Below are 18,418 nucleotides of genomic sequence, written 5' to 3'. Positions count from 1 at the left end.
TTTTAACGATACGTAGTTAGGTTTGTTACAAAGAAATAGTTGAATACGATGCTACACACTCCTACTTATACATGAACTAGCCCTTAGTCACGTGACAAGTAACAAAACATCAGCCATATTGTTTCTTAGGTCTTTCCGTCTAACTTTGTCTGTTTTCAGTTTTGCACCAAAGTTTCCTGAGATTTGCGTCGTTTGAACACAGCGGATCGCGATGGGAGGATCAAGTAGTCAGTTCACGCAGGAAGAACTGAAGGAATATCAGGTAAAGTTGGGCGTTAGGTGACTTTTCACTTCTCTTCACTTTCTGATGTCTTCCCAGGCCAAGCCTGTTTATAATTTATAGAGTAGAGTCGACGCTTTCCTCTTTTCTGTACATTTAGTTAAAACATATTTATACATACTTTAGAAATGTGGCAATCAAGCAATTAAATTTACAAAGGATATAAGCACAAGAGCATTGTGGTTTATTGCATGTCTTTGTATATTCGTTTGCAAAATTATCAAATTTTATGTGCATGTCTTATGTCAAAGAAACCTTGAAGAAACTGAGTAAGGATCAACAAGGAAATAACATTTTAAAAATATTCGCAAATAATTGTTATAAGAGTTTGTAGCTCAGGCCAAGGTTGAGAATGGATATAGGGTTTAGAACCAACATGTACAAGTTTAACACGTTAGAGATAATGTAAAAATCATAGATTGCTGCACGAATTTATACTGACGTGTCACTTTAAATTTTTGGTGACATCTAAAATGCATATATATAATATAGATGTGAAGAGCGGCCTAAAATGGAACCAGCCGTTTCCTACCTGGCCGAAGAATCTCTACTCTACTCTACTCTACTCTAGTTCACGTTTATCCGTACGTGGGATACTTACCTATGCCCGTTGCATTTAAAAACGATAAAATTTAAGGGGGGTGACGGACGGAGGTTTCAAAATCAAATTTCATTTGATTGCTGTCCATCAACTTGATGTCACTACTAGTACATACTAGATACCCTGTTTTTATATACATGTACAACAGATAAAGGTTACCCCTCAGATATAGGTGAAGTAGCATTACACACCTGTACATAGTGACTGACACTTGGCATGTCACCCTCGATTTGAAGTTTGATAAGGATTCCATGACGTGATTGTAATAATCCTAGGAAATTGAATGCTACTTTTTATGGGATCTTTGACAAGCCCTACATTATCATGTGTTTTAACTGGTAACCGACCAGTATTGAAATTTTTGGTTGCACATATTAATCATGATGAACTATTGGGAGAAAGTGGAGAAAGTTTTAAAATTATGACGAGAGATGCTTTAGTTTGGGCTAGTAAACTTAGTCTGTCAGAAGATTTGCAGGATTTTGCATGATTGGCTTAGCCTGGGTACCATCCAGATCGTAGTTTGCTCATATGTTTGCTTCTGCTATCTGTCTGGAGACTTGTGCATTCAAACCTTTTGGTGCTAACGGCAGTTAATGAGCGAATTAAGAAATGAGTTCTAGAGCGTTCGTCCGATGACAACAGGCCTAATTCCGCATGCAGACGGAGGGCTTGTCCGGTGTTGGAACACCTGTTCGAACGATCACATGAATCTATTCCACAATTCGCTCATGTGCAGGGACCAATCAGCACCTGCAACAAAAGTTGGATGATTCCAGACGTTAACATGGTCCGGGATCTCAGATGGAATAGCAGAGAAGTTATATATATATAGAGAGAGAGAGAGTAGTGCATAATGAATGTCAGAGCTAGAACTTCTAGTAGAAGCGACTGTATATAGTATATAATGAACGCCGGAGCGAGCTACTTTCCGGATGGTACCCAGGCTATGTTTGCCCTGGGTGTGGGAAGGAACCACCTGGCACGGTGACCCCTGTGTGGGGGTATCAGGTGTCAGTCACCTCCCCGTTGTTGTAGCAGGTCGTCACAACAGTCCCACCTGCCATTGTCAGGCCTGATTACACGGCAGCGCAGCAGCGTGACTTTCCAGGGAACGCCCAATCCGTTCTGTATTCATGCTGCACATACTTGTTGTGGACAAGCCCACTTGTGGAGTTGTGTACACACTACACACATCTCATCATCAGGGGTTTTTCTAGCAAAAAAAAACAAAACTGCAAGAGGGAGTGCTGTGATGGAGCAGAGCAACCAAGTGGGGGTATCCCATCCACGGTTGGGAGTTATAGAGACTTTGTGCTTACTTACTTGTGTCCACACCAGTTTAATTTGCTGCTTCTCAGATTTTTTTTTCCAGAAAAATTGGACCGGCAGGTTAAAAAAAAATGAAAATAAAATTTTTTTACAAAAAGTCTGGGGTGGAGAGATCGAGAGGCTTACTGAAGTTACACAACATGAATAACAACAGATTTAACAAATAAGAATTTTTCAGATTTCCTTGGCATATTTTATGCAACAAATCAATATTTAGGGTAGTCCCTGATTCGAAAGTCCCAATTTTGAAAGACAAAATATACATACCGTCCAAAATAACCAGGTACACGCACTGAAATTTGATGCCCATAGTTTATTTGTCAGGACTACTACATGTATTTCACCAAGAAGCATAATGACATTTAACAGTAGCAAAGATGAACTATAATTTCTAACACAAAAATTTGACATACTGTGTTGGAAAATCTACCATAATGCATTTCCCCCGCCTTTCTGGAAGTACATTTCTTTTTGAATTGTTTGCGAGGGTGTTATTTTCCAATATCTATTAATTTTAGGAAGTAAAACACAATTATCTGACACTGTGTTGTTTGTTTGCACAAAGAAAATAAAGGTCTTTCATCCATGAAACAGCCTTTAAAGCAGTACCAAACTTCCGACTCAGATAACTCCACTTTGGTTTGATTTTTACGATAAGTTTGATTTTGACGATAAGCCAAATATGATGTATCATTTGCATGGAACTGCATGAAACACTACTTGTAGGTTACATATGATATTAAGTATGTAAAATTCCTATAATGTAAAAACATTCCTTGAACTTGTATGTTTCAGGAGCTGACATATTTCACAAAGAAAGAAATTCTACAGTAAGTACATGTATTCGCTTCATTGCATGCATACAATGTTAGTACTTTGAACTCATTTTACATCATCATGAGAAGGACTTCTTTTTTCACTTGCCAGACAAATTGACATCACATACAGGGTTCGAAATACACATACTTAACTTGCAATTTGCATGTAATTTTTGAGATTTGCATATAAAAATATTCTGAACTTGCAATCTTGCATGTTGAAAAGACCTGGCCTATAGTAAAAATACTGAGGCCACAGTGCCTTTGTTTGTCTGACGGGGATCGTCACCGGTCGTCTGTAGGTGTTAAAAATAATCAAATTTGGCTTTCTTCAAACTTCCATGCTGATTGTGTGGATATCTTTCCAAAATTTCAAGTTCTGTCTATATATTCATGCACCGATTTCTGTCTGCCAAAAGTGACGGGCAAAATTCTGAGTCTTGAGCAGCAAAATTCCGCCAAAGGACGGAATGATGGATGCTGGCTAGAACATTGCAGTATAGACTAGTTGTATTTTGCATGTAAATTTTTCAAATTGCACGTAAAAATTTTGCCAACTTGCAATTTTGCATGTAGCAAAAAAAAAAGTATTTTGATCCCTGACATAGTACATGTATAAGCTCGGAACCACATTATATTAACCTTACATGTTGTAAATGATAGAGACTTGCTTGTACCAAACTGCAACCTGATACCAAATGCTTCCGAGGATTTGAAGACAGGAGAATTTTTATTGTTTATTGCTTATTGTCTATTTGCTTTTAGATATTCCCATGGAGGGACAGTTTTTATTTTAATGAGACTAATCCAGATTGAGACTTGTACATGGATGTAAACTGTTGTTGATTTGATATGATCTTGATTGGTCTTTTAAGACATTCAAAACAAAAGTTATTGTTTTGTCTTGTGTTGTGGCTTCGTATTTTGGAGTTGAACTGAGGAGGGAGACTGTGACATTATGAATGTGTCCTTTTTTGCAGTGTTTTCAAGAGGTTCCAAATACTGGATCCCGCCAGTGTCCGAGCCAACAAGAATGCCAGGCTGCCCAAGGAGAGGATATGGTCCCTTCCTGAGTTAAAAGTAAGAGAGACCACTTTTTTAGACTTGTGCTATGATGAAGAAGGAAATATTAACCGATCTGTTAAGTATTTATGCAACATCAAAAAACTACTCCTATGACAAAAGCATCTTTGGGTTCATGACCAGTCAATATTCTACGAAGGTCCACCTCAGATGGCGGTGCTGTTTTTGGTTGGGTTTGTGTGTTTGCACCTGTATAGTAACTGTAAAGATTTTTTAAATGGATTTCTATGAATTTAAGTACGTGGGTAGTTATTGAAGTCCAAGAGAAACATAGGGATTTGGGAGCCCCCTAGCAGTATTTTCAGATACTGCAGCATTACAGGCCAACATCCCCTTCCTGAAAGTAGTGTGGTATAGTCCATCGGACAGCTGGTCAAGTCATCCCATTGAATGACCCCTAACATTTATGATGGCTAAGCTATCACAAAAGCTCTAGATATTTCATGGAAGCATGAGAGCTTTGATTTCTTGTTGTCTGTAGCACTGTACCAACTGCTTACACACAGGTCTGACATTTCTGAAACTTTACAGGTGAATCCCTTCAAAGATCGCATCTGTGACGTGTTCTCATCATCAGGGGATGGGGACCTGTCCTTTGAGGACTTCCTGGACATGATGTCTGTGTTCAGTGATTCTGTATGTATGAACTTAATTGCATTCATGTTTGTATTGAAGGCTTGTTTATTTCTTTTTTTTTCATTAAAGAATGACGTCTATGATATATAGGAGGATCAACGCTATCTGATATCTGTACGATGCTTCCTTTCTTGATATCCCATTATTGCAAATGCATTTCATGGTACTCAATGATATGTATATACTATAGCAAGGTCTACAGAGTATGCATTACAAAGAAAAGAAATAAAAAAGTAATATGTGTCACCTGTAGTTTAGACTTTATGACATGTCTAAAACAAATTTTCTTTTGCAGGCACCCAAGAATGTCAAAGTGGAATATGCCTTCAAAGTTTATGGTAAGACATCTGTCCCTGAAAAGTATCCTCATTTGATCTATTCTGGAAATGTGGTCAGTTTCAAGTCTCGGATAAGCTGGTTAAACTTAATTAAAGTTGGTTTAATCTGTTACACAAACTGCTGAATCCTCACAAGACATGATTGTTCAACCCTAGGACATTTTAACGACAACTGTAAATGCAGAAACTTTTGCAGTGGTTTAATGTTCGCGGTTTTCGCGATGGCCGCTTCACCGCAAACTTCAAACCACTGCGAATATTTTTCCATGACAGTAAGAGATGCATTGCATGGTGCTACCACGAACTTAAAACCACCGCGAAAAGTCCTTTTTCCCGCTAGCGCGAAATTAAATCCCTGCAAACTTAAATGCATTTACAGTAGTTAAAGTCACCTTGAAATGCCTAACTCATGGATTTCTTGACCTCTGACCTCCACATCAACTTGTAACCTTTCAACTTTAAATTTTGTTTTACTGAATTTTGTCCACTTTGCCTCTTCCTTTATGTTCTTTATACTCTTGGAAATCAATTTTATAGGTTGTAGGGCAACCCAGTTCTTAGATGAGTATTTTATAGTATTTTACACTGACTAATGATGTAAGCCTTTAATCTGCGAATGTCTTTACCATCATATCTAACACATGCCCTCTTCCCTCTATAACAGACTTTGACAGTGATGGCTACCTGGACAAGTCAGACCTGAAGCAGGTGGTGGATCGGCTGACAGGAGACCAGAAACTGAGTGATACGGAGATGGAACAACTGGTGGACAATGTACGCATCCTTACTTTGTACTGTGTAAGATGTAGCAATCAGTCAAAACTGCAAAAGACCAGCAAGGGAACCAAAAAAATGTTGATGGGTGGTCACCATAACCAGGATTATTCTTAAGTTAATGCTAAGTGTCAATGTGAAAAATTAAGGGACCACCAAAAAGTGGTCAGATTGGCCGGGGGGTCCTAATGCTCAGGTGGTCCCTTGTAGAGATTTAACATATGATATATATTCTGTTTGACAATTTGTAGATTAGGCCACACCAATTTTATTTGTTGTTTCTTGGATTTCCTGACCCTATTTTTTCCGATTTGAAAAAAAAAAAAACTTTTCAAATTGATGGTGACACCTCGTGTTGACAAAATTTCAGTGCCTCTCCTTTATCAAATTAAATATAGGGCTCAAATTCCAGTAGCTGTACGTGCCTATTTTGGACGGTACATTTATAATTTTTCTTCAAACTTTGAACTTTACATACGTTGAAATGTTGTTCTTTCTGATGTGTAACTTGAGTAAGCCCCTCGATCTCTCCTACCCGACTATTTTGTCTCTCGACCGACCAACCCAATTTTTTTCTGAAAAAAATCCGAGAAACAACAAATGAAATTGGTGTGACGTTATGTATGCAATGGATACTTAACCTTGTAAAAGTGGCCATATGGTAATACAAGCTATTGAGGTTTAAAAAAATGTTTTGAATTGAATTACATTAAGTCCGTCATTTGCGCTTTTCCTTTGTCTACTACATTGATGACTGCATGAGATGAAAGTCAAGTAACAAAACTGAACTGAACTGAACTATGTCTTTGCAGTTGTTTGAAGAAGCTGATCTGGATGAGGATGATCAACTGTCCTTTGCTGAGTTTGAGCACGTCATCTCCAAAGCACCAGACTTCATCAAGTAAGTAGTGAACATTTTCCTTTTTAATGATTTTCCCACATGTCCAGTCCATAGGCATGTGTAGCTTTATCAATCCTGCCATTGTATTTCATAGTAATAGACCAAAAGGGGACCCAAAACATATTGAAACAAAAAACCCAGGTATTCAAGGGTTTTAGATCAGTTTGACTCATGGAGACCTCAAATTAAGTACTTGTATGCACCCTGACTTTGCATTGGCAGCGACTTTTTGAAAGTTTTGAAAGTTTGTACTTTAATGAAGGAAATAAAGTAAGGGGAAGGGGAGTAGAGCAAAGGTCAAAACCATTCCCTTGCTTAGATTTTCACATGAATGTAGGAGCCCTTTCTGAGGATACAAGTTACAACTTTGATGTGTGCATTATTTGTACACTCACCAAGTTCAATGGAAATCATTGATACTAGATTCAAACTGCTTGCATGTTGTCTGTGTCAGTAGGGTAATACTGTCTGCACATATGGTAGTGCCAGTTAATGGTGTATTGCACATGTGCTATCCTACACAGAGCCTCACTCACAGCCTGTGTACTCTTGGGGAGTCTCTGTCCAACTGGGCTGAGGTTTCCACTTTTGTGGGCGTGACCTCACATTTTATAGCCAATCAGATAATTGGCTTTCATAAAGAAAGCATTTAGGCAGTTCTGATTGGCTGATATCTGATTAGAGGCCATGAGCCACAAATCAAAGTAGAAACCTCAGCCCAATCAGCAGAGCCTTCCCAAGGTATATTGCAGTGGCCACTACTACTGGCAAGGCCTATACAATATACATAGGAGAATGACATGCTTGTACCTAGCAGTACCCATAGCTTACATGTAGTTCTAGCTGTGGTAATGCTTCAAGGTGCATAACATGTGGACCTATGTAGAAATGTTGTCTTGTGTACGTCTAACAGGAACCTGTGTTTCCATTTCAGCTCATTCCGCATCCGTCTGTAAATGTGTGGCTCTTCCATGTGGTCATCACCTAACCACTCACCACTACATGTGCATGATGCCTTCAACAGTCCTGCATGTGCCTTAATATTATCAGAATAATGCATGGCTCAATGTGTGCCAAGTAGAATGAATTAACTTGTAGTTGATTGCATATACACATTGGAAGGTGACAAGAGAATCTTTCAGATGGTTAGAATGAAATATTTGTCATGATCTGGAAAATGTCTTGCAAGTAGTTTTCTTGTTGTCTGTTCTGTGTTCTTTGAAAGCTGTGCTTGTTGTTGTTATTAACCCGGTATGTATAGTTAATGTCTATGTGATTTGAAAAATGCCGGCAAAGTCATAGAAATGGGTTTAATTTTGATGTCTTCTTTCCCTGCAATCACCATACAAAAGGGACAAAAATTTCAGTGTAATTTAATTCTCGTGAGACCCAGGCATATTTTGCATGATCAAATTGAGACTGACAATTTTGTTTTGGAATGTTAAGATTTGTCATATTCGCACATTACCAAGCAACGAGTCCATTGTGATTTTAACAAAAACTGTTTAGTGCAATTTTAAAGCTTTCCATGTGTCATAAAGAAATAATCTATCCCTATGCAAGGTATTATTAATCATTTTGATACGAAAACAACTGTGCCTTGTTTTTCAGAAGTAATTAAAACATAGTCTCAATACTTATCTGAAATTTCATAGAAAAAGCAGCAATTTTACATTTACATTTTATGGCCAATGGAGGCTAAATGCTGATGTATAACTGCATGTTGTTGCAGTTTCCTTTTAAACATGTTAACCTTTGTGCAAATTTTTTAGTAATTGAACTACAAACATTGTTGTACATATTTTTCAAAATTTCTGAAGATGCTGACCAAAGATTCTATTGTAACAGTAGATCTCATGAAGACTACAATTATTTGTACATATACTAAACCTTGGCATGAACTCTCAACATTTGATTACAGAATGAAAATGATATCTGTTTTGTACATTTTCTGACTGCCAGATAAAGTTGTGTCAAGATATCTGTATAGAAAATGAGCTTGTCTTGAAATAGATGTGATTTGAGAGATTTGATCCTTTGTGGATTACATTTGTAAGAAATGAAAGACTGAAAACAATATGTTGGATGTGAGTAGTCGTGTGTTTGTGAGAAATATAAGCTGAAAATTAAAGTAAAGGACACTTGGCAAGATATGCTGGAAACAACACTGCAAAAGCAGCATTTCAGCGTTAAGTGAATGAAATAAACATACAAATTTCACAACATGCACTCTTGTGGTTGTGTTATATTTTTCAAAAATTTCCTGTATCATGTATGTCAAGCAGAGGGAAGCAGAGAACAAACATTCATTGTCTATATATCCAATTCAAATAAAAAACAGCAACATCTTCAAAGGGGTAAAATTGCTATTCTCATGATCAGTAATATTCTTAAAGTTGTAGGAGCTGTAGTTTCACATTGCTAAGCATTAGAACCATTGATAGCATTGTAATACTCATGGTGGTTATATTTATTCATAATCTATGTGCAACTTCAACCTCAATACAATTCACCCAATATATATAATTATGTTATATATACATGCATTGTGTATAAAGAGCAGCAATTTTTCAAAACCCCTCATGCAATCAATGTACACATTTCAACAGAAATATGAAAAATTATGATATGTACATGGAAGGGTTTTATATGGCATACAAATATATGCTTCCTGTCTATCTACGCTCGAAGAATACATCTCTCATGGCGCGATCCCTGACCGAGGATTTATCAGCGAAGCGGTCAAGCTCTGCCATCTTGCGAGACCCCACCGTTTTTATCGCTGGTAGGTCAATGTCCGTAGTACGGGTCCCGCCTGTCGTGTAGAAGCTGTAAAATTCAAAATGAAAATTAGGTTCTTTTCCTTTTTTTCTACACATTGCCCTAAATATTCTCATTCCCATTACTCTAATGTTTGGTGGTATCCTGAGCTGTATCATTTGGTAGATCCTGGATTGTATGAAACTTTAACATTATCTTTTTTCTTCTCAACTTCATAAAATGGATATTGCCCCAGTCAGCTTCTCAACTTGATATTACCATTGCACTAGAACTTACAACTTTGAAAACGTATAACAAAGTTAACATGCAAGGGGCCAAAAAATAGCAAAATCTGGTCACATTTTTGTCTTCACCATCTCACCAAGCAAGGATGTTGTACTACAAATCTGCCTTTTATTTTCCCAAGGAGTATTACAAGCATTGTTTCACTGGATGATTGTAAGACTTTTGCTAAGATAAACCTAAAGCAAGCCCTTCTCCTTACTGGTACTTGTCATATCTTCTATTGCAAGTTTAATTGGTCTCTCAAATCTATGTGTGATAGCCCTTCTTCTGTAACTTGTAGTCTGCTATAATTGTCACATTGGATGGATGAATCCACAAACAGCATGTTTTGCACTGCTATAATCAATCACCTGCCTCAATAGTTTCTGGTAATAAACTTTATTGAGTCTTTCTTTCTTGAAACTTTTTACTTTGCGCCGGTCATAGCACAGAAAGTTCCAATTAAAGAGTTTGCAGTGCGCAATGCACAGTTGTCATGAGGGATGGATGATTGTGGTGTGAAGCATGCTAGGGATTAATCCATCCCTTGGTAGTCTAATTATTTTAGGGTTGCAGTTACAGTAGAAGCCAGTTAATTGCACAACAGATTAAGGCACATATATTTCTGTTAATTGCACGGAATACCAAAATCTCCAACCAGCCTAGTCCAGCTGGACAACTTCGCATTATTGCCCTACCCGGATAATTGCACGAAATATGCTTGCAAATGGGGTGTGCAATTAAACAGCTTCTGCTGTACTGTGTATTGTGTCATCCAGCATGAATCACAACAGCAAATGGGATTATGAGGAAATAATTCTGAGGCATAGATGGGTTTATGATGAATAAAGATGGATGCATTTAGGCATAATCAAGCTAATACTAGACTGATATTGCAGAGAGGACAGAAGATACTTGGGAGCTATAATACAGCTGGATACCAGGCTAGGCTAGTACATGTAAATCTAATTAAACTACAACTGTCTCCAGACTTCTCTGCAGTTGCTGACAACAATGTGCTGAAAAAAAACTTTTTACTAAATGTTTTTTTCACAATCCTTTACTGGCTTTAGTACAGTTTTAACAGGTATAATTCCAGATATATATATTACATACATGTAGTTTATAATGTATGAATATGTACATTTGTATTTGACGACACAGTTCTTTTTTTTTTGTTCACAACTATTGAGAAGTCTGCATCTACCTCAGGATTCATGCGTACCCTGAAAAAATCAAATGCAATTAAGGGATTCATGTACCCTGTTTTCAAAGCCATGATCGGATCCTAAACTGTAAGCTACATAAGCCATGCACTGATTGGTCAGATTGCTGCAGGATGATGATGATGATTGGAACATAAAGCTACATAAGCCATGCACTGATTGGTCAGATTGCTACAGGATGATGATGAGGATGATTGGAACATAAAGCTACATAAGCCATGCACTGATTGGTCAGATTGCTGCAAGGTGATGATGATGATTGGAACATAAAGCTACATAAGCCATGCACTGATTGGTCAGATTGCTACAGGATGATGATGAGGATGATTGGAACATAAAGCTACATAAGCCATGCACTGATTGGTCAGATTGCTGCAAGGTGATGATGATGATTGGAACATAAAGCTACATAAGCCATGCACTGATTGGTCAGATTGCTACAGGATGATGATGAGGATGATTGGAACATAAAGCTACATAAGCCATGCACTGATTGGTCAGATTGCTGCAAGGTGATGATGATGATTGGAACATAAAGCTACATAAGCCATGCACTGATTGGTCAGATTGCTACAGGATGATGATGATGATTGGAACATAAAGCTACATAAGCCATGCACTGATTGGTCAGATTGCTGCAGCAGGATGATGATGATGATGAGCGGGCTGTATGGGAACAACCTTACCTGTGTTACCATGGGAACCAGTTACCAGGATACTGAGTTGTTCGGGGAGAAAGTGCGTGACTCGGGACGAGACCCCATGCCACTTGGGAGACCAAACACACACCGTGAGAAAATACACACCACACAGTGGTTATTGAGATCACACCAACCAATAGTAGCCAAGATCATGTTAGATAATTCTCACTGAGTCATTCTCACTGATATGTGCAGAGTGCTGTCGCCAGCCTTTATGAGTCATGATATGAACCAACTTGCAGGCCCATACCATCATTGCTCTTTTTCGTTTTTCCAGAGCACTTTTCATATTCAACAGATTAGTTACACCTGTCTTCGAAAAGACGTAATGACTAAGTATGGTGCCAAACTTCTTGTCATACGGTGTCATTTTTTGATAATCATGGAAATATTTTCACAAAAAGTAATGTAGATGTGCCTGAAAAATGAACTGATCTATTTCAGAACCTAAGAATTGGTAATTTGCACATTTCATTGAGAACAGACTAAGTGCATTTTAAGTTTAATGTTAGAAAGAAATATGTAATGCTAGGTAACCTTTATCCGATGGGTAACCTATATCCTTTATTTCTTAAACAGGGTATCCAGGGATATTGATTCAAGTCGTAAAATATAAATATATAAAAAATATAGCAAACAGCCGTCCGCCAACTTGTTTTGTATTAATAAATATCCTATATTTAAAAGCAACAGATATAGGTTACCCCTCAAACAAATGTGAACTAGCGTTAGCAAAAAAATACACCAGAAGAGTACACCAGGCGTGTATCATACAGTTCATGAGCAAGAAAAACCCTGAAGTAAAGGAAAGGGATGTGAGTTTCACTAAACTTGACAGGTCATTGTCATCTTTGGTCATCTTTGTTCCTTGCCTTATTCCTTGATATTCATAAGGATATTCTACAAGCAGAGGTTAAGGCTTGGGCTTAAAAAAAGGTTTACTGGCTTATTGTTTTTGTCAGTTTTTCCTTTTTTTTTTGTAGTATGTACTGACTAACAGTAGCAGTATAGAAAAAAAGAATAATACAAAAAATTAGCCAACAACATAAAAAAATGTCTGACAAGACATCCAGATCAAGCCGGAGGCAAAACTCTGCTTAAAAAGTAATTAATATACCACTACAACACTATTCTTCAGTTCAGTAAAGGATCCAAAATAATCTACAAAATTACCAACTGTAGGCTTCAGCTCAGATGACTTTACATGACAGGGTGGTCAGAAGTGACAAAAAATAGTGTAACAAAGCAAATAAGAAACCAAGTCTAAATAAAAAGAACAGTGCAAGTTCAAAGAGCACTAATCACAACTGCGGACATGCTTACATGGGCGGGAGTTTACGGAAGCTGTCCTCTGCCTTTGTAGGGAGATGGAAGTAAGTCACTCGCTTGGAGGTTCCTGTTTTGTCCTTGTAGTATTCACGGTGTTCCTGCGACACCTGTTAACAAAGAATTCCTTCAAGTCAAAAACAAATATGTCAAAGCAGGGTTGTAGCCAGCCAGAAATCATTTTCCGTCCCCTCCATTTTGAATGGCTTTGGTGCAGCGTTCCTAGGGGGTCCGGAGGCAATTGCTCCCAAGGAAAATTTTGAAACCTAGACCCTCTGAAACGCTATTTCCTGCATTTTAAGGGTTAAATTTTGCTCACAGAGGACGGAATGGGCAAAAAATTTTTCCGTCCCCAGCTGCAAAATTCCGTTGGACGGAAGGACGGGTGCTGGCTACAACCGTGTGTCAAAGACTGACCACTGATGCAAACAATGCTGCATTTACGCGGTAATTGAATGATACTCATGTGCTCATACCTTGTCAAACTTGTTGTACCACTCCTTGCCATCGTGATGCACGTTGTACAAACGGACGCGCGGCGCGGCCAGCCAGCGGTCCCGAGTACGGGAACGGTTCCCCAACACCAGGGCAGGGTCATTGGACAGGGATGTCGGGAACGAACCACCTGTGTCGGGGGCAAGATTTAAGGACATTAAGTTGATTTTCTGTAGAAGTCCAGTTTTTATCGGTCTAGCCCTTGTATAGTGTAGCCTAGGTACCATCCTCCATAGTTACTGCTGACTCACCCTTTAGCTTTTGGCTTGCTTACCACTAACCAAGCCAAAAGGGACGCCTGTGGAGACTATGGAGTCAACTCTAAATGATCACATACACAGTCAAGCCAAAATTTTTTTTTCTCACAAAGTACGTCCAATCAAAATACAGTCAAAGCTACCCCAGAAGACCAATCAGGGAATAGACAGAATGATCTACATGGTCACTATACAGAGGACTCTGAATGCTTGTGTTTATAGTAAAAATTGTCCAAAAGATTAGCAAAAAGTGGTCACATTGACCAGGTGGTCCTTATTAACAGGTGGTAACTTGTCTGGGTTGGACAGTCATTCAATGATGTGGTCTTATGAAAAGGTGGTCACTTTTACAGGTTTGATGTAGCTCTACCAACCAGCTAGGAAACCTGACAACCAGACAATATCCAAAGTTATGTCATACCTGTGATGCGAAAACGTTCGATACGGGTGTTCCGGACCGGGTGATACCTTCCCGTATCAGACGGGCTCTAAGTCTAAGTTGTGTCACACGGGCTCCATTCGAATAAATCTAACTATTTCGAGCGGGATGAGTGCGGCGCCGTCGAAAATTCGAATACCTGATTCGGACGTTGGAGCATTACTGTTCTAACTCGTTTTGTTTGAGGGCACCAAATTTGTTCAACTTCTGGCGCATTTTGCATCAAAACATGGGTTTTCTCAGGTAGGTATGACATTAAAAAAATATAACACGGTGTATTCCGCATCACTCTCGGTCTCAGCCCTCCCGCGGGTTGGATCACCCTCCGGCCTTCGGGCAATCCTTCCCGCGGTCGGGCTAGTACCTCGGGTGATACAGAATACACCACGTTGTATTCTTTATGTAAGTTATGATACAACGTTGTGGTTGTGGTGTTTACCATTGGAGTACTGTGTCTGGCTGTTGTTCAGGGTGACAGAGCGGAAGTCTTGGAACCACTTCTTGGTAGTGTTGCCATAGGTGTCTCCGTACCGGAACATGATGGTGGGACAATGGCCCTTGTACCTAGAATGTAGCAAGATACCTGTCAGAGGACTTTTGTCCCACAGTTCAGAAGATACGTAAAGGCAGGAAAATTGTGCAAATTTGATTGGAATGTCTTGTTCGTCCGTCGGCATTGACGATGACCAATGACATCACGTTGTCTCGTCAGGATTGGGGAGTCCTGCTGTGGCTAATGAGTCCAATACGAGCTCTGAAGGTTAAAAATCATTACACATGTGAAGATTTGTATTTGGTGAGGTTTCTGGTTTACTGGCACCAGAACCAAACAATGGGTATTAGATGGAACAATGTTTTGTCTCCCTGCTTTTATGTATCAAATGGTGTAAGGCAAGGGAGTCTGCTATCCCCACTATTATTCAATGTATATATTGATGACTTAAGTTCAAGACTCAGCAGTACTAAAGTAGGTTGCTATATAGGAGGCTTTCTTGTGAACCATCTTTTTTACGCTGACGACATGTGTTTGTTATGTCCTAAGCCTTAAGTCTCTGCAAAAACTTGTAAGTACTTGTGAGGACTTTGGTTTAGAAAATGATTTGTTATTCAATATAAAGAAGACATGCTGCATGTACTTTCCGAGTGCTAGTTTGCCACTTCTACATCCGCTCCCGTCGATCAAACTGTATGGAGAGTGTTTGAGATTTGTGACATCATTTGTATATCTTGGAATTGTTATTAATGACAGACTGAGTGATGATGACTGTATTCTCGCCCAGCTAAGGAGTCTGTATTGTCGTGCAAATACTATAATTCGAAAATTTTGTCATTGTTCACCTACTATTAAGAAAACACTGTTCACATCTCATTGCTCCCAACTCTTTGGTGCGCAGTTATGGAATTCATTTCGTTCGAGTGTTCTGTCGAAATGCCGCATTGCTTACAACAATTGTTTCCGTATAATAAATGAATTTGCCTAGATCCAGCAGCACTAGTGAAATGTTTGTGTTCAACCATACTGATACCTTCGACACCAGATGGCGTAAATAGTGCCATTCATTTGTACATAGGCTTTTCAATTCAACCAATACCATTTTACAGTCCCTGCTTAGGTCCGATTCATTTTACCACAATTCATTTTTCACCAATCTCTGGCGGCGCCTATGCACATAGCCATAATATTTCCAGGATATTTAAAAATGTTGACAATGTACATATTCTATGTTTTTCATGTTTGTCCTTGTGTCATATGGGCCAGTGAGAGCCTGAAATAAATAAATAAATACAAAAAATAGATATAGTGCCTTCAGATGGACAACTTTTCAGCTATGTTGCTGAACTTGTCACTCATGAAGTGTATCAGACATATTCTAGATTTATAAAAAGGTGCTAAGAGATGTAACGTAGTTAGGGTGTGCTAGTCTAGAGTAAAGTGAAAGGTATAGCAGTTGGTTGTTGGGGACTATGGATTGGCAAAGGTGTTTTGGGGAGGTAACGCTAGTTCACCTTTATGTGCAGGGTAACATATATCCACTGTTTTTATAAACTGTATCAACGGATGGTGATTTCACACAGCAATACATGTACTATGAAAATATTGCAGTTTGATATAATGATGATATAGGTTACGCCGATATTTGAAAATGTGACTTGCTCTTTAAGGTAGCAATGGATATAGGTTACCCTGTGGGTAAAGGTGGACTACTGTTGTGCAAAAGGTACTAGATAAACTGCTCATATTAAAACATCTGCAACATAAGATGTCCAGTTCAAGGCGGTGCACTTATGAACATCACAAAGAGAAGGTGTTGCAATGGTGTCAATGCCATCATTATGGTTTCCCTAGTCACACATTCTCAACACGTTATGTTTACAGGCTTCCTCCTACTCTGGTACCTTTGTTCTAAGGCTTTGTTGTAAGGTAAACAAAGTAAACAATTGATAGCTCAATTCGGTCATCCTTTTGTAAACTTTCTGTGGTGTCACTTAATCTTATTCAGTGGCATGTTCCGTGTCAATATTACATGTCATATTTACAACATCTTGCAACTATTACAGTTCTGTGAAAAAATTATTCACCAGATAATTCTCGTATCAAACTGGTCCTACAACTACATTCAAGTTCGGCAAGCATAGCGAAGCTGTCTTGAGTTGAGTCTTACTCTTAGTGTGGAGTGACCTCCAAGTAGATTTGTTGGACATTTCGAATATAGAAAGCGCTACTTACCCGGGCATGAGTGCCGGCGGAGTGTACGTGGCATTGTGCGTGGTTATGAGCGTTCCTGCACTCCGAGACGCCATACTTTCCTTCACACCTGTCCAAATCTTGCAAACTTCTTGTCACCTGTTACTTGATCACTCCTCAGAAACCTAGGACGTGGCCACTTTGCGCTTTGTTGAGGTCCGCCGGACAGAAAATAGTACCAAATCAAGACGGTATTCTTCCAGGATATCGAACCAGATTTCTTACAAACAAGTATGAAAAAACGTAAGAGATACGTTTCAGATAATATTGTCGCAATGTGTTGGGTGTAGTTACAAATGTTTGTTGTTTTGTTAAGTTTACTTACGATGGCGGAGGGATATACTACAGCTGATACTGCGGTCATCCAGAGGTAGCGTCTTGTTCCCTAGCAACGGGCCGAAGTCTCGTGGCCTCTCGCGGACAGATCCCTGGACAGACGGGAGCCAACGAGATTTGGAGGTGCGTCGCCTTCACAGATGTATCTTCAAGCAGATGTAGCAATCGGGTTTGTTTTGATCGTATTCGGTAGTGTTTACGTTTTTCTGGGGGTAATTTGTGTGTTTTTCTGCAAGGTATCCGTAAAAAGCGCGCACCTTCGTTTTAAAACGTAACTTTACCACCAACGCTCAAAAGAATCCGTATCTATCTATGTAGCCAGCATCATACTCTAGGATCTCTTTCACACGTTATCAGAGGTACGGACTTACTCTTCTTTTTGCACACTACCAATAATATTCATTCTAGTTTTTCTTGTTTTTTTTTTTTCATGATTTATGGACAAATTTTCTTTAACAAGAATTTCAAGAACAAATAAGAAAAATAAATTGAAAATTCTCATGAAAATTATCACAACAATGAATACTTTCTTAATTTCTTAATTTAAGTGTCGCATGTACAGCAAGATTATTTTTCTTGTTGCGTTAGAGTATTTTTTCCTTCAAGAAGAGTGATCTTACTTTTAAAAAAAGCTGAAGAAAACATTACTTATCAAATAAATTGACTTGTAGACAAATGATTTTTCTTTACACAGAAAGTTTTCTTCTTTTAAAATACGAAAAGACATTTTTGGTAGTGAATGAGGAGTCCACAGAGGTTTCCATGCTGGTTCATTGTGACATGAACTTGCCCAGTGCTTTCTGTACTGATATGGATGGAAGGCGCCATATACTTATATCTATAGGTGTATATATTTGTTCGTCGTATATTCCCACGCCTAATCCTTGTGTACGAGGGGAGATCAATAAGTTCTCGGACTCACCCAAAAATAATAATCACAACTCAAATTTCCAGCACGAACTTCGTTGTATGAATCCTTTCATCAATATCCTCTTAATTTCAAATCATTGCAGTCATAAACTCGAGATACCTAGCCTTATGAGAGGCGCTGCTCTGCCGTCTGCCGCGCCTCTGGTACGCCCCC

At 38.8% G+C, this 18,418-nt stretch overlaps 3 protein-coding genes across 4 annotated transcripts in view; 2 read left to right on the top strand and 1 right to left on the bottom strand.

Moving 5' to 3' along the window:
- Nucleotides 1-72: 72 nt before the first annotated feature.
- On the top strand, nt 73-8,978 carry LOC118409335 (calcium and integrin-binding protein 1-like). Its single transcript, XM_035810296.1, has 8 exons — nt 73-262; nt 3,009-3,043; nt 4,012-4,111; nt 4,646-4,750; nt 5,046-5,088; nt 5,753-5,862; nt 6,675-6,763; nt 7,698-8,978. The coding sequence occupies exons 1-8, from the start codon at nt 212-214 to the stop codon at nt 7,717-7,719; spliced, it is 555 nt and encodes a 184-aa protein (XP_035666189.1). The 5' UTR covers nt 73-211; the 3' UTR covers nt 7,720-8,978.
- Nucleotides 8,979-8,993: 15 nt separating this feature from the next.
- Nucleotides 8,994-17,165, bottom strand: LOC118409334 (protein FAM166C A-like). 2 transcript variants are annotated; one of them, XM_035810295.1, is made up of 6 exons: nt 16,981-17,165; nt 14,692-14,816; nt 13,538-13,686; nt 13,059-13,171; nt 11,721-11,802; nt 8,994-9,592 (listed from the first exon to the last, which is right to left on the bottom strand). In XM_035810295.1, exons 1-5 carry the CDS (start codon nt 17,052-17,054, stop codon nt 11,742-11,744), a joined length of 522 nt encoding a protein of 173 aa, XP_035666188.1. In that variant the 5' UTR covers nt 17,055-17,165; the 3' UTR covers nt 8,994-9,592; nt 11,721-11,741. The 2 variants fall into 2 exon arrangements, with proteins under 2 accessions (XP_035666188.1, XP_035666187.1); XM_035810294.1 differs by lacking the exon at nt 11,721-11,802.
- A 66-nt stretch (nt 17,166-17,231) lies between these two features.
- LOC118410610 (mucin-21-like) overlaps nt 17,232-18,418 on the top strand; it is an 11,917-nt gene continuing 10,730 nt past the window's right edge. Inside the window, exons 1-2 of the mRNA XM_035812388.1 lie at nt 17,232-17,241; nt 17,315-17,457. Of these exons, the coding sequence (XP_035668281.1) occupies nt 17,232-17,241; nt 17,315-17,457 (153 nt within the window). The remainder of the gene's footprint in view (nt 17,242-17,314; nt 17,458-18,418) is intronic.

The sequence above is a fragment of the Branchiostoma floridae genome, chromosome 2 (genome assembly GCF_000003815.2).
Source record: "Branchiostoma floridae strain S238N-H82 chromosome 2, Bfl_VNyyK, whole genome shotgun sequence".
In the NCBI taxonomy this organism is placed as follows: Eukaryota; Metazoa; Chordata; class Leptocardii; order Amphioxiformes; family Branchiostomatidae; genus Branchiostoma; species Branchiostoma floridae.
Note: the sequence above shows the minus strand (reverse complement) of the source record. Positions and strands in the feature narration are given on the sequence as shown.

What these genes read in the sequence shown, in the direction of transcription:
- LOC118409335 (XM_035810296.1), top strand. Translation starts at nt 212, where the DNA reads ATGGGAGGATCAAGTAGTCAGTTCACGCAGGAAGAACTGAAGGAATAT. An exon ending in AAGAACTGAAGGAATATCAG is followed by an intron (nt 263 to 3,008) that starts GTAAAGTTGGGC and finishes TGTATGTTTCAG; the next exon opens with GAGCTGACATATTTCACAAA. An exon ending in TGTCTGTGTTCAGTGATTCT is followed by an intron (nt 4,751 to 5,045) that starts GTATGTATGAAC and finishes TTTCTTTTGCAG; the next exon opens with GCACCCAAGAATGTCAAAGT.
- LOC118409334 (XM_035810294.1), bottom strand. Translation starts at nt 17,054, where the DNA reads ATGGCGTCTCGGAGTGCAGGAACGCTCATAACCACGCACAATGCCACG. An exon ending in CCAGACACAGTACTCCAATG is followed by an intron (nt 13,687 to 14,691) that starts GTAAACACCACA and finishes CCCCCGACACAG; the next exon opens with GTGGTTCGTTCCCGACATCC. An exon ending in GGTACAACAAGTTTGACAAG is followed by an intron (nt 13,172 to 13,537) that starts GTATGAGCACAT and finishes CTTTGTTAACAG; the next exon opens with GTGTCGCAGGAACACCGTGA.